The sequence below is a fragment of the Lynx canadensis genome, chromosome A1 (assembly GCF_007474595.2).
Source record: "Lynx canadensis isolate LIC74 chromosome A1, mLynCan4.pri.v2, whole genome shotgun sequence".
Lineage (NCBI taxonomy): Eukaryota > Metazoa > Chordata > Mammalia > Carnivora > Felidae > Lynx > Lynx canadensis.
This window is the reverse complement of record NC_044303.2, coordinates 173,490,011-173,506,832: the sequence shown is the minus strand read 5'-3', so window position 1 is coordinate 173,506,832 and position 16,822 is coordinate 173,490,011. Positions and strand designations below refer to the sequence as shown.

The 16,822-nt window shown below is 55.9% G+C and overlaps 1 protein-coding gene across 1 annotated transcript; it reads left to right on the top strand.

Moving 5' to 3' along the window:
- The first annotated feature begins 1,033 nt into the window (after window positions 1-1,033).
- On the top strand, window positions 1,034-16,340 carry RGS14 (regulator of G protein signaling 14). Its single transcript, XM_030326765.1, has 15 exons — window positions 1,034-1,213; window positions 8,197-8,218; window positions 8,387-8,565; window positions 8,920-9,012; window positions 9,103-9,246; window positions 9,670-9,813; window positions 9,931-10,042; window positions 10,344-10,456; window positions 10,941-11,144; window positions 12,858-12,934; window positions 13,157-13,283; window positions 13,366-13,447; window positions 13,549-13,595; window positions 13,675-13,789; window positions 14,049-16,340. Exons 1-15 carry the CDS (start codon window positions 1,169-1,171, stop codon window positions 14,249-14,251), a joined length of 1,707 nt encoding a protein of 568 aa, XP_030182625.1. The 5' UTR covers window positions 1,034-1,168; the 3' UTR covers window positions 14,252-16,340.
- The last annotated feature ends 482 nt before the right edge of the window (window positions 16,341-16,822 follow it).

Genomic DNA, 16,822 nt, shown 5'->3' with positions numbered 1-16,822 from the left:
AGCGTAAAGGGTAGAAAACAGTAGAGGCGCCCAAACCAGAGTGGTGGGGGACATGAGGGCTCTAAGCCCGTACTTAGGGTAAAACAAGTCCTGTAGTGGGTATGTGCCTGTGTAAGAACGAGGCAAACTGAGGACTCTGGCTAAAGGGCCTGAGTTCAGCTGGCACTGGGTCAGGGCTGGGAAGGCATGGTGTCACTCTTCAGTCGACAGTACTACACCAAGGTGGAACTTTTATGTGGGTGGAAATGAATGCACACATGTCAAACACAGATGCAACTGATCCATTCCGCTGCCTGGGTGGGTAAGCATGTGCATACCTGCTTGCACATGTCACTGGGGTGGCTGACTACTTATACACCTATATGCAGTTGTGCCCGCCACATGTCCCTGTCCAAGGGACTGTACATACACCCAAGTGTTTCTAATGAAGGGAGAGTGTGTGTTTATAACATGCACACCTGGATGGTCTGTGTGTATATGACCATGCATGCAAAGTGGCCATCTGTCTGTACATGTGGGCACATGCCTGGGAAGTATCTGGGAATAGAGATAGTACCTCTGCATGCACACAACTGCCTGGGGGAGGGGTATTGAGTGTGCACATGCCTGGCACACAGCAGGGGTGAGATAAGTGTGTCCTGAGTAAAATACATGTGTGCATACTTGGTGCACACGTACACATGTCCACAGAAGCCCCTGTCAGGGTGCAAAAAGGTGACTAAGGGTGTGAGCACACACTTCTGTGTGCCCAGACATGAACTTGGAGCTCCCTTGGCTGGGCCAGACCAGACTGGGCCACTTCCTGGACACATACAGGCCTCTGGCGATGTGTTGGTGACAGTGTGGGGCACTGCTAAGGGTGCATTGTGGCATGTGTGTGTGCGCGCATGTGAACGTGTGTGTGTGTGTGTGTGTGTGTGTGTGTGCATGTAGGAAGAGGCGTGCGCTCACTTAGACCTTGCTTCTTTCTGTGGTTCGGTTTCTATAGAGACACTTCCTGTGGCAGAGAAAAGAGGTAGTGAGCTGGTGTTTCAGGATGTGAAGGCCCACAGGAGCGGAGCTGGGCTCTCTCTGTTGCCTGCCTGCCACCGTGCAAGCTTTGGCCGGGGCTGCCCACAGTCCCCATGGTGGGCATTCCTCACGGCAGGGACTCGTGAACAGCAACGGCATGCCGGGGAAGCCCAAGCACCTGGGCGTCCCCAACGGGCGCATGGTGAGTGTGGGCTCCAGGCCAGGCCCGGGGGAGGGGGTGGGCACACCCAGGGTGGAGCCCAGGAGGCACACCCGGCAGGGTTGGGGAAGAGCCTGCATGCTGCTAGTGGGCGGGAGAAGTTGGGTACAGACAGGAGCAGGTAGTAGGACCTGGTGCCCTTCCTGTAGGACCTTCCAGATGGCCCTGCTGGGGACCTAAGGCAACCTTGGGCATGACAGCAGAGTACAGTGGTCACAGGCTTCTGGTACCCACTGCTCCCTCTCCTGCCACTTTGGCACCATCTGGGCTGGGAGACCTAGCATGGCCCTTGACCCCTGCACACACCCCCAGAGGCCCAGGCCTCCACATCTCACTTAGCCTCAGCCTTCCCCTACTCATCCCATGTCCTGATGCCCGAAGTCAGGTAAGGGGCAACCTTCAAGTGGGTCACTGCCCTTTAGCTAGACCTGATCCAGAGGCTTCATGCCAGAACTAGTAGTCTTTGGGCAGCCTGGGATGGGTCAGCAGGCTCAGGCCAGCTTGGTACATCTTGTCTTTTCTATTCCTGGGCTACCGGGAAGGGTGGGAGTAGCTGGGCACTAGGATGCCTTGTCTATTACTGCTGCCCCACCCCCTGAAGCCTCTCCCTGGCTGCTTGGCCTCCAAATCAGAGCTTCCCTCAGACAGTCCAGCTTCTTTATTCATTCAGCTAATGGGGCAGGCTGTATGTACTAGGCCTTTTCTCCCTAGGATACCAGCCCACTTGGCAGAACTCCATCTCCAGGAAGGCCAGACGGTGTCCTAGCCTCCAACCTAGCCCCAGCCTAGGACTATGGGACAAGGCCAATGGGTCTAGAGAGACCTGGATTCCACTCTTGGCTCTGTGTCCCTTACTAGGGGTCCTCTCTGACCCATACTAGGGTCCTCTCTGACTCTCAGTATCTTCACCTATAAAATGAGGAAATTGGAACAGATCTTAAAGTCATCTTGTTGAGATGACTAAGTAGAATGATGAATATGAGGCCCTTGACCCATTGTGGGGGCTCCATAAATGTCAGCCCCATGCCTCCCTTCATTCTCAGTACCTCTTCATGGACCCCCTGCCTCACTCAGGAACTGAGGTTTTACCCTCCTAATTCCCTACTAATTCCCAAGGCTTTTCTCCACCTCTCCTTTGTCTAGTGTCTCCTTGTTGCCCAGCCCCAGGCTAGCTTGGTGGGAGAGAGGCAAACCCCTCCAAGCTGACCCAGTCCCCACCTCACTGTCTCTGCCATAAACCTAACTTTGAAAGTTCAAGAACCTACGGTCCTCTCACTCCAACCCAGAGACATGACACTAGGGTATGCAGGCCAAGGACACTGGGCCACTCCCACGACCACCCCAGATGGGGTGGGTTGGTGCTGGGTTGGTGCTTTTGAGCAGTGCCCAGGACTTCAGGGCAACTGAGGATGCCCAGGGACAGACCCTGCCTCTGCCCCTGCCACATCAGCCCATGGCTTCTCTACCCAAAAGTCATTCAGAGCAGGGAGGGCACCCACTGCCCCCAACCCTGGAAAGCTCATAGATGCCCTGGCTCCTTGCAGCAACCTTCACACACAGGTTTATCTTTGCCCTTCCTGGGCCTGTTCTGAACTCTCCCTGTCACCTGTTGGAATCCTGAGGGTCACAGATTGGCTTCTTGCTGGCCATTGGTCAGCTTTCTAAGGCCATGCTCAACTGTCATGGGGAGGGGTGGACAGGCATCAGCATCTGTGGCACAGCACTTATGGACCAGGAGTCGGGCTCCTTCCATGAGTAACCTCTCGAGGGAGGTTCAGAGGAGTAACTGACATGCTGAAGGCAGCCAGCAGGTAGAGGGGCCTGCATCTGAACCCAGACTATCTGACTCAATGCCTTTGCTCTCCCACCTCCCAGAACTGCCTGGCTCTGTCCTCCCCCTCTTCCCCCTGCAACCACCCCACCCACCGCTGCCATCACTCCCTGCTGAGGCAGCTTCATTTGTCAGCCTCGGCTTTCTGCCACTCAGCTTGTCAGGCAGTTGCAATGAAACCTGTCACTTAGAGATGGCTCCCAGCCCCCTCCCAGAGACATCATTACACAACCCCAATTGCCACTTCATTTGTTCATGCAGTCATTCATTCAGCAACCCTCCATAGGTCTGCTCTATGCTGGCCCTGTCCTAGGCACTGAAGACCCAAACCCATCATCCTAGCTCCTGCCCTCAAGCAGCTCCCAGTCTGGCAAGGCACAAAAGACGTGGGTACAAATACCAGAAGGGAATTCAGATTTGGGTAAGAGCCATGGGTCCAGGGTAGAGAAAGCTGGAGGAGGACCCGAGGAGGGAGAACTGACTTCTTGTCTCATTTTGTGCATCGTAGTAGGAAGCTCTTGAAAGGATATGCCATCTGGAGGAGGGGATGGCATGGGGAAGCATCTGGATGTGGGGAAACACAGGGTGTTTGTACAGGGACATGGCCTAAGGGGAAGCTGGGCCTAAAGCCTGGAGAGGAGGGGTTATCATATCCTGTCACTCTCAGGGAGCCCAGGTAGTCATCCCATCTGGGGAGACCTGCAAGGCAGAGCCTACTGTAGCTCTGTCTGTATTCTCGGCATCCAGCTCGGGGCTAGGGTTCAGCTCCACAGGATCGGCTCAGGCTGAAGGGGCCAGGCACCCAGGGTTCTCTGTGCACATACCCAGAGAGGATCTTGGGGCCTCCGTTTCCCCTAACTAGGATGAAATGAGATGATGGTACAGAGTGCCCAGCACAGAAGATGCTAAATAATTCACCCCTTCCTTTGAGGTCTGACCACTACAGAGGGCAGAGTTCAAGAGGACCCCCTGGGCTCTTTACCCCTGATTGACTTTGCCCACCTGTGTCCAAAGGGCTAAGGCCCTGGGCCTGCCAGCTCCCCTGGTACATCTCCTGCCCACCCAGGGAGGCAGCTTGGTGGAGGAAATAACTCAGGCTCCAGAGTCAGGCACGCCTGGATTTTAACTTCAGCTCAGCCCCTTCCCCACTGTGTGAGTTCTTTGGGCCTAGGTTTCCTCGTCTGTAAAATGGGGGTAGTAATACCTGCCACGCAGGATAAGGATTTGAGGATAGAGTGAGTGAGAACATGGATGTGTATTGTCCGAGAGTGCCTGCCACACAAGTGGAGCTCAGAAATGTTGCTCCTCCACACTCACCTTAGTATTCTTAGATACCAGCGGTTCTGCCAGGCTTAAGAAAAAAAATTATGGCAAACTGAGGCCTGACCATGGGTCAGAGTTTCACCTTCCACCACACCCTTCCTCATCCTTTCTTCCCCTTTTCTCCCATTCACTCACCACTTCTCGGGCAAGTCGGGGTGAGGCAAGGCAGGCCCTGCTCAGCACAACTTCCCTAAGCCTGGCAGCCTGGGCAGGTGGGAGCCCTGGTCAGCAGAGCTCCTGACGGCTCCATGCCAGTGACTTTCACACACTCGCTCACCCTTCCTAGCAGCCCCAAGGAGTTGGAAATGCCGAGCCCCCTTCTACCCAGGGGGAAACCGAGGTCCAGAGGAAGACGTTGCTTGCCCTTGAGTGGCTGACCTGAAATTGAACTCTATCCTAACTCCCTCCCACCTCTGGATCTCTCTCCCTACCCCATCTCAGACCCAACTATACATATCAACAACCAGTGGGGCAAGAGGGGCCGAGAAGCATGACTTGCTGGCCACAGATATGGGGCGTTCAGAGGTAAAGGATCCTTGCCGAAGGAGGTGCTGGGCCTCATGGGATGGCAGAGGAGGACTGCTAGGGTCCTGATGGCTGCTTGCTAGCACCAGAGCAAGGAGGGTGCTTCATGGGAGGGAGTTCAGGTTGGCTCCCTCTGTAAACCAGACCTGCCTTCTAGGAGCTACCAAATGATAAGGAGAGAGGCCTAGCCGTGGGTGGACAGCAGTGTGGCAGGCAGGAGGATTCAGGGAAACTGGTGGTGTTTGTAGGTGACTGATGTCAGCGAGTAGAGATCGGGAGAGCAGTCAGTTCAGTGAGGGGAGCAGGAGCAGACGCGCAGCAAGAGAAAGCAGTGAAGCAGGAAGCAGGAGTGTGAAGGGGTGTGGGGAACCTAGAAAAGTTTGATAAAGTGTAGGGCGCAGTGAGAAGGAGGGAAATGGGGGAGGCTGAAGGGATTCATTAGTCAGGCCCCGGGCTGCGCTTCGACTGTTAACACAGCAGCTGCTCCACTTCCCAGGGCAGGGAGCTTGGCCACCACCTGAGAGCCAGTCCCACCTAAAGACACACACAGGCAATTCCACACAAGGTCAAGAATAAAACAAAATGGGAGTGTGGGCTGGCTTCTGCCCCAGGCGCCTTTACCCAGTCTGTAGCTCCAGGCCTGCCGCAGCAGCAGTGGGGGCTCTGAGCTAGTGCGTGGATCTGAGTCCCAGGATGGAGGGCAGGCCAGAGAGAGGCCAGTGGCGAGGAGTGGGGGACGGTAGGGGGGCAAGAGGTGGCCATGCGGCCACCCCGGAGGGGAAGGCAGGATGGTTCCAAAAGACCCATGCAAAGGGTGGTGAGAGCAGCCCTGAGGGTGGCAAAGCTGCAGAGCAGTTGAGGCTGGCACGTGTGGCATGAGTAGGGCTGCCAGGAAAGGAAGGAGCAAGCTGGAGGTTACCCTGGGTTTCAACTCGTCCTCCTCATGCAACCCAGGAATTGGGACTTTCTCTGGCAGTCCCTGGAGCTGACCCGGAAGAAGGGAAGAAGCCATCACATGGGGGGTGCAGAGGCAGGAGGGCGAGGGCTGGGGCTGGGGGGTGCAGAGGCAGGAGGGCGAGGGCTGGGGCGGGTCAGGAGAGGGCGCCCCTCTCCTGGTAAGCCCCCAGGAGGGGCTTGGTACGCTGGCCAATGGGCTCGGCGCTCGGCCACGCTCTGATACTGTGCTAACTTTCCTCTCCAGTAACGTCTCACCTCCACATTCTAGGTGGGAGATGAGGCTTAGGGAGGAGCCCGAGGGCGTAAGAGTAAAAAAGGGCAGAGCTGGGATTTGACTCTGAGTCTGACAGGCCCCAACACCTGTGCTCCATAGCAGGGCTAGCAAACTCAAAGTGGAGCATGGTCAAGACTAATGTAACAGCAGCAATAACAGTAATGTTCCATGAAAGTTTACTACATATCAGATAGTGTTCTGAGTTCCTTATCTATATATTTAACTTATTTAATCACAGGAATCTTTTGAAATCAGGAGAAGTATTTGCCCCATTTCTGCAGAGAAAGAAATTGAGGCACAGAGAGGTGAAGTGCCTTGTGCAAGGTCACACAGCACAAATTGAACTCAGGCGGTCTGGAGCAGCACTTGCCTCCATAAGTAACATGAATGTGGCAAACTGGCCTCAGAGACCTCTGAACAGAGCATGAGCCCCTTGTAGGGAAGGCAGTTGCTATTCAATGCCAGCCAAAGTTGTCATGCTGGGGAGAAGCTCTGGGTAGCTGAAGCATCACAGGAGTTTATGTAAAACTCCTGATTTTTAAATGTGGGAAACACCTTTAAACTTAAAAAGAAAAAAAGTCTGAGAGCCAAGATATTAATTATGTACTAACATATTTGCAGGCCAGCTCTGGCTCACAGATATGGAACCTGAGTGTTCCCAGGTGAGAGTGGGGAGCACAGAGGGAGATCCCAGATAGGAGGGCAGGGAGAGGCTTCCTGGGAGAGATGTTTGTAGACCTGTTTCCAGTGGGGATGTAACAAAGGGACAGGTGGTCCCTGTGACAGGACTAGTGGGAAGAGGATGTGAGAGAGAGAAAGGGAAGGGGGGATGATCGGGCCCTGGTGCTAGGAGCCCAGGTAGTGGGAAGAAAGACAGGATGTAGGGAAACTGGTTTGGTGCCTTGCTCTGGTAGTGGCAGAGGTGGCTTCTCCTTGGGACTGGCTGAGTTCAAAGGGCTTGTGGGACATTTGGGCAGAGATGTTAGCAGGAAGTTGGCTATGTGGGTTTGGATCTGGGGAGATGTGGGAGAGGGAAAGGCAGAGTCAGGGAGGGGTGGAAGCCATCTTGTGTGGGTAGGAGATGAGGAGCAAACTGGAGGAGCTGCTAGGAAGGTAGGAAGACCAAGGGAAACCACTGCAAGAGTCATTTTGAAAGGAGAGTTTTTCTATTTCACTAATGGTTGGATTCCCAGAGAAGTCAGAGTTGTACGTGGGGGTTGGGGGGGGGGGGGGATGAAGTTGGTCTCTGCAGCAATGCTACTCAAAATGTGGTCCATGGACCAGTGCATCAGCATTGCCTGAGAACTTGTTAGAAATGGAGAGCCTCAGACCCCATCCTGGACCTACTGAGCCAGAATCTCTGGAGGTGGTTTCCTACTGGTCATTTTAATACACACTAGAGTTTGAGAATGACTGCTTTACATTCTAAAATTGCATCCTGATCCCAGCCCAAGATGGGGTGGGGCCCATGGTCTCTCAGGGTCTTCCTCTTCAAGAGGAAACAGTTGCAACAAAGAGATCACTGGCTACAGAGACACCTTTCCTTCCTCAAAGACACCAGCAAACATTGATACAGCACTTGCCACATGCTGGCCACTGTTCTCAGTGCTGGAAATGTATTAAACTGATTTGATCCTCACAATAGTCCCAGAAGGTAAGTTACTATTATTATCACCATCTCCTATTACAGATGCAAACGAACAAGTAACGAGTTACTCAGCTAGTAAATGGCAGAGACAAGATTCAAAGTCTGTGCTGATCCTCACCATGCTGTACATCTGGGCTTACCCAGCAAGTGCTGAGGGAGGAGGGAACCAGGGGCAAATGGAAAGTAACTGGCATAAATTCCAGCACACAGTGGTTGGCACATGATGGAAGGGGAGCCGGGAGTAGCCTGAGCAAAATGCTGAGCAAGCAGTGACCTCACTGGGAATGCCCAGCATGGCCCTCCAGGGAGAGGAAAACAAGCTCCAGTCCTGGGGCCTGAGCCCAGAGCTGTCCCTTGAGAATCTACCCCGGGCTCTGCTCTGACTATCTACCTTGGGTCTCTTGTAGGTTCTGGCTGTCTCAGATGGAGGTAAGTGACAGAGGGTACAGAGGAGGCCTGACTGGGGTGGGGGAGGGTATGTGGAAAAGGGTGGGGACATCTCTTGGTATCTTTCCTGGGAAAATACCTACTGATGGGGTTGGGCCAAGGGCTGGGGAAGGCCACAAAGCTCACCACCATTTGTCTATCCACCTACAGAGCTGAGCAGCACAGCAGGGCCCCAGGGCCAGGGTGACGGCCGAGGAAGCTCTCTCAGTATCCACAGCCTCCCCAGTGGCCCCAGCAGCCCCTTCTCCACCGAGGAGCAGCCTGTGGCCAGCTGGGGCCTGTCCTTTGAGCGGCTGCTGCAGGACCCTCTGGGGCTGGCATATTTCACTGTAAGCCCTGGGATGGGATAGGGAGGGCAGATGGCAGTGGCCACCAGGTGGGGGGCGGGGGCAGGGTGGCCGGCATGGGAGAGGATATGGATGGAGCTTCAAGCTGGCCAGAGTGGAATTCCTGTGTCAGCTGCCTCATCCAGCCTTTCTTTGGCATCTTCTTCCTTTTCTCTCAGCAGGGAACTTGTCTCTGCCTCCCATTTCCTCTCTGTGCCTTCTGATCTGGCCCCATCTGTCTGTCTGGCCCTATCTGTCTGATTTGGCCTCTTGGCCCTATCTCTATCCCAATCTCTTTGACCGCATCCCCTGACTGGGTCTCTGTGTCTCTGCCTGCCTCTTCCTTCTGTGCACTAGGAGTTCCTGAAGAAGGAGTTCAGTGCTGAGAATGTAACTTTCTGGAAGGCCTGTGAGCGCTTCCAGCAGATCCCTGCCAGCGACACCCAGCAGGTGGGGGAAAAGACCTGCTCAGCTGGGGCAGAGTGGTGGGACCAGAGCCTGGGTCATGCCCCTGACCTTCACCTGTCCCTCTTGCAACAGCTCGCTCAGGAGGCCCGCCACATCTACCGGGAGTTCCTGTCCAGCCAGGCACTGAGCCCAGTGAACATAGACCGGCAGGCTTGGCTAGGCGAGGAGGTGCTGGCAGAGCCTCGACCGGACATGTTCCGGGAACAGCAGCTCCAGGTGAGTGTTCCCAGGGGCCTCGGTTTGGGATTAGGGGGAGTGGCCTTGGAAGAAAGGACAAGAGGTGGGACTAGATCCAGGGGCGAAGCCCGATTGTCAGGGGTGGGATGGGGCTGGAGTGGCCTACGGAGAGGAGCAAATTTGGATTTGGATGCCCGCACCAAAGTAAAATGCAGGGGCAGGGCGCGGGTCAGAGGGCGGTACCAGAGGCTACGGTGGAGCAGGGTCTAGGGGCGGTGGAGCCTAGCAGAGGTCGAGGCGGGGCCAAGAGTAGGCACTGGGCTAGATCAAGGAGTTGCGTGGGAGGGGCTAAGGTCTCAGCTGCTAGGTTGGGGACCCAGCTAGCCTTGAGGACAGGGCCAGGTAAGCTGGGGGCAAGTCGAGCGCCCCCTTCGGCTCACCGCCCCGGCGCGGGTCCCGCAGATCTTCAACTTGATGAAGTTCGACAGCTATGCGCGCTTCGTCAAGTCCCCGCTGTACCGCGAATGTCTCCTGGCGGAGGCCGAGGGACGCCCCCTGCGGGAACCTGGCTCCTCCAGCCCCGGCAGCCCCGACTCCACCAGGAAGGTGCGGACGAGGGGCAGTGGGAGGCAGTGGGCCGGGCGCAGATCTGTAGGGTTGTGTCCACGGTCTGCACGTAGGCTGGGGTCCGGCCCCGAGCCAGCGCCTTTCCTCCACCCGCAGAAACCGAAGCTGAAGCCCGGGAAGTCGCTGCCGCTGGGCGTGGAGGAGTTGGGGCACCAGCCTTCTGCTGAGGGCTCTGGCGGCCGCCCGCTCCGCAAGTCCTTCCGCAAGGGTGAGGGTCGGAGGCCACAGACAAGAGTCAGGGTGGGAGTTTGGGCAAGCTTTGAGAATGCCCCCTTCCTCCTATTTGTAAATCTGTGAAAACCGAAATACCCTGTGACCACCACGTTCCCTCGGTGGTTCGGTTTCCAGACTAGAGCCCTGAAGTTTGGGAAGCCCCCTCAGTACCAACGCTTCCGTGGCCCCAAGCCGCGTTAGACCCCTGCGGGAGGGCTCCAGCGGGGTCCACCTGGCGGTGGAGAAGGGGGTGTAGGGAGGAGGGGCTGTTCTGCTCACTGCTCCGTCTCCTCTAGAACTGGCAGGCGGGGCCCCAAACTCAGCGTTGCGCAGAGAGTCCCAGGGCTCCCTCAACTCGTCTGCCAGTCTGGACCTCGGCTTCCTTGCCTTTGTCAGCAGCAAATCTGAGGTGAGCGGCCTGCTGGGGGGGACAACGTGCAGGCTAGGGCCACTACTCATGCCCCTTTGTGTGGCCACCATCATTCCTAGTCATGGTTCCTACTTACATCTTCCTGCTACCAACCCCTTAGCCTCCTCACTTTCTTCCTGTCCTCACCACAATGGGCCCCATGCATGGCATGGGTGTACATTCCCTTTGCGTGTGTGTGTGTGTGTGTGTGCACGTGTGGGCGCCCAGGTGTACGCAGCAGATGTGTGGGGGTCAGTGGGAGGATCTGTCTCTGGGTGTCCTTACACCTGGCATACATATGAGCATATGTTACATACATGTGAGCATACATATGTTCCTGTAGGAGTATCTTTGCCTGCCTAAAAGTGTGCCCTTAGGCATGTGTGTGCATGTGTGCACCCGGTGGGCTTACCTGCCTGTGTAACTCTATGCATGTCCCTGAATATGTACACATGACCTTCCTTCCACCCCTGTCCTGAATCAGAGCCACAGGAAAAGCCTTGGGAGCACAGAAGGTGAGAGCGAAAGCAGGCCAGGGAAGTACTGCTGCGTGTACCTGCCCGATGGCACAGCCTCCTTGGCCCTGGCCCGACCTGGCCTCACCATCCGTGCCATGCTGGCAGGCATCTGTGAGAAACGAGGTCTCTCTCTACCTGACATCAAAGTCTACCTGGTGGGCAATGAGCAGGTGTGGACTTGGCCTGGTCCCCAACTCTAACTATCTTCCTGATCCCAACCCCATTCCTATCTGTGCTCAGCTATGACCTCCACCCCAGTTCCATTCCCATCCTCACCCCCTTCCTAATTCCAATCCTCAACACAACCCTGCCCCGTCCCCCATGCTCAGCTCCAAATCAACCCAGCACCAACTCCTCAAACTCAGACTTCCACTCTCATCCCATGAAAATTCTTTCCCCACCCCATTCCCCTCCTGGTTTCCAGCTTTACCATTATCTTCACTGTGATGCTCTGGGGAGGGAGAGTAGGGGAGAACCACTGCCAGAGCTGGGTTTCCCCCATGACCCCCAGAGTCCCTACTGACCATCTTTGAAAGGCCATCAGGGGCACTCAAATGCACCTAGCCCACAAAAAAAGTTTTCTTGAGGTGCAAACTAGAATTAAGCTTTACAGAGGAATGTGGGGGGAAACGTACTTTAAAACAAATCATCCAGTAAGAAGCGTTCGAAGAAAGAATGCTGCATTCCAGGGAGACCCTATAGGATTTCATTCTCCCAGACAAGGCCTAAGGCCCTGCCAGGTAGGTGAGCAGAGGGACTCAGACCTGAGCTCTGTCCTCCAGGTCCACAGGCTGGCGGTAAGCCAGGCAGGATGTGATCAGGGAAGAGGAGCCGAAGCTTCAGAGAGTTTCTAGGGAAAAGTAAGCTTTTCTGGCTGGCTCCGGGAAGACTTCATGAAAGAGGCAGCTGTTGATGAGGGGAGGATAAGGATGGGGAGGAGTTTGCCTGGCAGAACTGTCAGGAAAAGACATTCTCAGCCGAAGGAACAACTTAAGTGAAGTCTGGATGTGAATAAGAAGTGCAGGGCAAGTTCAGGGGCCTGGAGAGTGGGACTGTGAGGGCAGTAGTGGGAGGATCTCTGCCCACTCAGGCCACCCGGGGAAGACTCTGAAGCCCAGATGGGCCTTCTCATCTGCCGAATATAACTCCCCACCCACACTCCACCTGTCCCTGCAGCAGAGCACAGGCCTTCCCTGGAAGAGGCTGCCTCCCTGCCCTGGGCTGGTGCAGGCAGTGGGACCTACATGGGCAGTAGTCACTACCTACTGTTTATGTACCTACTGTGTGCCAGGCACTGTGCCAGATACTTTATATCCTTCTGGCCTCACAGTGGTCTGGGAGAAGAGCTCTTGTTGCAGTGAGGAGACAAGAAGTGTCCTTAGTAGGTGGGGATGGAGAGAAGTGGACAAGTGTCAAAAAAGCGACAAGGTCTGGGTGGCTGATCAAAGGTGGGTGGTGAGGGAGGAAATGCACCCATGGATTTCACATGCCTGAGACAAAAGTGGGCAGCCATCCAGGAAGTGGGTCCTGGACTAGCCTGGCCCAAGAAGAGGCAGCTCCATAATCCAGGACCTAAGCCTGCTCCGTATCCAAGCAGCCTCATTACCATTTCGTGCTCATCCCACCCCCATGTTTCCCATAACTCCGTTTCTTTTCCAAGGCTGTCCAACCTTCTTGCCACCCTTCTCCCTGGCTAGGCTCCGACTCAGCCAGGTGTCTTATTCCATCCACATCTCTATCGCTCACCTGCCCATCGCCTTTCCCTCTGACCCGTAGGGATCCCCAGTGGGGGCCATGGGTGGAAGTGAGGTGGTTCCTTCGGACCCTGGGGATCGTTAGGGGTGGGGAGGGAGGGACTCTGAGACCCTGACTGGCATCCGCAGAAGGCTCTGGTCCTGGATCAGGACTGCACCGTGTTGGCGGACCAGGAAGTGCGGCTGGAGAACAGGATCACCTTCGAGTGAGTGCCCCTCCTCCCAGGCTTGGGTCCCAGTTCTGGCTGCTGTACTCCCTCTCAGGTCCTGTCCCTGGTGCTAACCGCGTCCCGGGGACTGAGGTCCCACCCCCAAGTTGTCCCACCCCCCCTAGTTTAGGCTCCGCCCCCTCCTGGGCCTTGTCCGGTGGGTTGGGGGAGAGGCGGGGTCGGCTCTCCGCGGTTCCGCAGCGCTAGGGTCCCGTGCAGGCTCGAGTTGGTGGCGCTGGATCGCGTGGTGCGGATCTCCGCCAAGCCCACCAAGCGACTGCAGGAGGCGCTGCAGCCCATTCTGACGAAGCACGGCCTGAGCCCGCAGCAGGTGGCACTGTGCCTGGTGAGCTGGGGGACAGCAGGGCAGAGGAGGGACAGCGGGGAACGGGCTGCCTGTCCTGCAGGCTGCTGACCTGTTCCCACAGCCAGGAGAGAAACAGCCGCTGGATCTGGGGAAGCTAGTGAGCTCGGTGGCAGCCCAGAGACTGGTTTTGGACACTCTCCCAGGTAGAGAACCAAGGCCCTGGGGCTTGGTCCCTGGAGATGACCCTGGCCCAGAAGGGGTCCGGGTGGGAGGCAAACAGTAAGGGTGGCCCTCTCTGCCATAGGGGTGAAGACTCCTGAAGCTGGAGACACAGCCCCGTGCTGCAGCCAGGTGAGTGAGAGTAAGGGCTCCCTCTTCTGCCTACTGCACCTCCCCTCCCAGTTGTGGCTCTGACTCCACATTCTCGCAGGGCGGCCAGCCTAGAACTCAGAACAAGACCGCGCATCCCTCTTCACTGTCCCTCAACTCGATGGCCCAGGCAACCAGTAGTATCACTGGGAAGCGGCAGACCTGTGACATTGAAGGTACTTTGGGGATGGCGGGAACTAGAGACCAAAAGGGTTGGGGACCATTGAGGGTGGGTGGTACCAGAGAAGCTTGATCTGAGGCTTGATGTTATTGGGGCTGGAACAATGTCCATTGGGGTTGGAGGACCAGAGGGCCTGAAGGGTGGGAGGGGGGCCTTTGGGGAGGCTGTGGTCATAATAAGGGCAGTAGAACAGTGGTGGGCTAGCATAGGCAGGTCTGCACTGGTGGGCTTCTTGACTCTGTGGTCACCCCTAGGCCTAGTGGAGCTGCTGAATCGGGTGCAGAGCAGCGGCGCCAATGACCAGAGGGGCCTTCTGCGCAAAGAGGACCTGGTGCTTCCAGAATTTCTGCAGCTGCCTGTCCAAGGGCCCAACTCCCAGGAGGCCCCACCACAGACTGAATCAGAGGTCCAACCCAAGGGGGACCCCTTGGACTCCACTGCCCACTCAGCCCTCTGACAGCTGCCCAACAGTCCAGGCCGGCTGCATGGCACCTGGCGGGCCAAGCATGCCATGGGCCCGCTCTGCATGCCCTGTCTGTGCCATGAGTGTTCCTGGCCACTTCCTGTCACGGGCAGGCCCGCAGGAAGAGCCAGAAGAGGGCGGAGAGTGGGCTCAGAGGAGCCGCACCCCACAGCTGCCACCACTTGGTCCCTTATAGGTTCACTCATCCATCCCTTGCTGCCAGGCCACTGAGGGGAGGTGGGCCTAACCTCTCTGGTGCAGGCATGTTCAGCACAGAAGGATGGCATTGGCAGTGCCAGCCTCCTCACCCTGTGCTAAGCCTCAGCAAGGAGCAGGAGGAGGGGCTGGCCCCTCCTCAGGGAGCTGGTATGAGTAAGGCCTGGAGGTGCAGGCGGGAAGCCCCTCCCACTACTCACATAGGCTCTGCTGGACATATGGATTTTGCAGTTGGCTTGGGGCAACTGGGTTTGTCCTGGATGTATGATATTGTTATTATAATAGTAATTATTATTCTCCCATGAGGTGTGTTCCTTGTATACCAGTCTACCCTGTGTGCCCCCCCCCCCAAGCCATACTGCCTCTGTCACCAGGGTCAGTGCCAGGAAGCCCTTGGGGACCTCAAGACGTGCCCCCTGACTTCCTGTTGTCAGACTCTCTCTTCCTGACTGCACAGAGTATTGGGGTGTGAATATGAGAGACAGAGACAGGGAGGAAAGGAGGAAGGGTGGGGGGGGGCAAAGGGAGGGAGGGGAAGACACTTCTGGGGAGCCATGCCTCTGCCACCTGTCATCGCACTGTTCCTCAGTCTCTGGATCTGAATCGAGTACAGCATCTGGCTATTGTCCTCTGCTTCTACTGGGACTGAGTGTGTCTCTGCAGACATGGCTGTGGGCTTCAGATGCGTTAGAGCCTTGTAGAGGATACTGGGTGTTGTGGTGGGAGCAGGTTCTGTCCCTTGTCTGCTTTGGCTGGGTGCCCATCCCTGTCCCTAGGTAGCCCACAGAGGGAGAGAGAGTGGGGAGGACCTCCCAGAAGGAGGGCCCAGCTTGTGGGCAGAGAAGCCAGACTCAATCCCAGTGCTGCTGAGACAAACAAGGGGACATGGGAACCTTGAGGGGACACCTCCTGACCACCTCAGACAGGTAAAACTCTCTTCCGAACCACTCCAGTTCTTTGTGCTTGCTGTCCCGTTTGTCAGGAACTACCCTCCACCCCCACACCCCCTATCATGGCACCTCATCCTTGAAATTCCTGAGAGAAATCAGTGGGGTTTGCTGACCCAATGTGCCTTTCTTCAGAAGTCTAACCCAAGCCTTTCTTGGGGGACTTCAGCCCTCTACCCCCACTGCCCATTTTCTTTGTCTGGGCTGGCCAGACCCTCTAGCTGCTGGGGTGGGCTCATGACCCAGGCCTGGTCAATCAGAGTTTGGTGCAGGGATGATCTTCTGACCCCAGTGAAAATGACAGTCCTTGTCCTTTACCCTTTCCTAGGGATTTGAACAGAGGATACACAGGGAGAGAACCTGCATGTGAATCAAACAAATGCAGGAGAGCAGGACTGAGAGATAGAGGGAGATTCCAAAATTTCCCTGAACATCTAAAGTCAACCACCCCTAGACATTCTCATTTAGGCAAGCCAACACATTCTTTCCATGCGTATGTGCTTGTGACTCTGAGTGGGTTTTCTGAGACCTGCAACCACAAAAGTCTTGCTTCATTGAAGATCTCAGCTTGAACACCTCAGTGGAACCTTCCCTGGTCACTTGAAGCTGTGGTCTAAATGTTTGTGTTCCCCTCCCCCCAAATTCATATGTTGAAATCCCAGCCCTAAGGTGATGGTATTAGGAGGTGGAGCATTTGGGATGTGCTTGGTCATGAAGGTGGAGCCCTCGTGAGTGGGGTTAGTGTGCTTATAAAAGAGACCCCAGAGAGCTCCCCCACCCCTTCCACCCTGTGAGGACACAGCAAGAAGTTGGCTGTCTACAACCTGGAAGAGGGCTCTCACAGACACCGAATATGCTGACCCCCTGATCTTGAACTTCCAGCCTCTAGAACTGTGAGAAATAAATTTTTGGATAAGCCACGCAGTCTCTGGTATTTTTGTTATAGCAGTCCAAATGGACTGACACCAGATATGAAGTGCTCCCCAACTTTTTTCTCTACCATGCTGTCCAGTTTTCTTCCTTCACAGTGCTAATCCCACTCTGTAATGACCTTATTTACTTATTCACACTTGTTTGCTGACAATATGATAAACATGCCCTGATGGCAGTGACCTTGCCCATCTTAGTCACTGTTGTTTCCCCTTGGCCTACTGGGCTGACAAATGATTCTGCAGCCTCAGATAGACCAAGTGAAGGAAGCAGGGACAGCAGGGCAGTGGGGGTCCTGGGCAGGGGACTGCATAGCACACAGTCTTTGGCCAGATGGGGGTAGGGAGACAAACCCATGTCCCTTCCCCAATCGGCTGTGGAACCTCCCTTACACTTCCTGGGCCCTGGGGCTTCTCTCTGTGGGCAGAGACACCCTTCCATGTGCCAGGAAAGAGAGGAAGGGACACCAGGT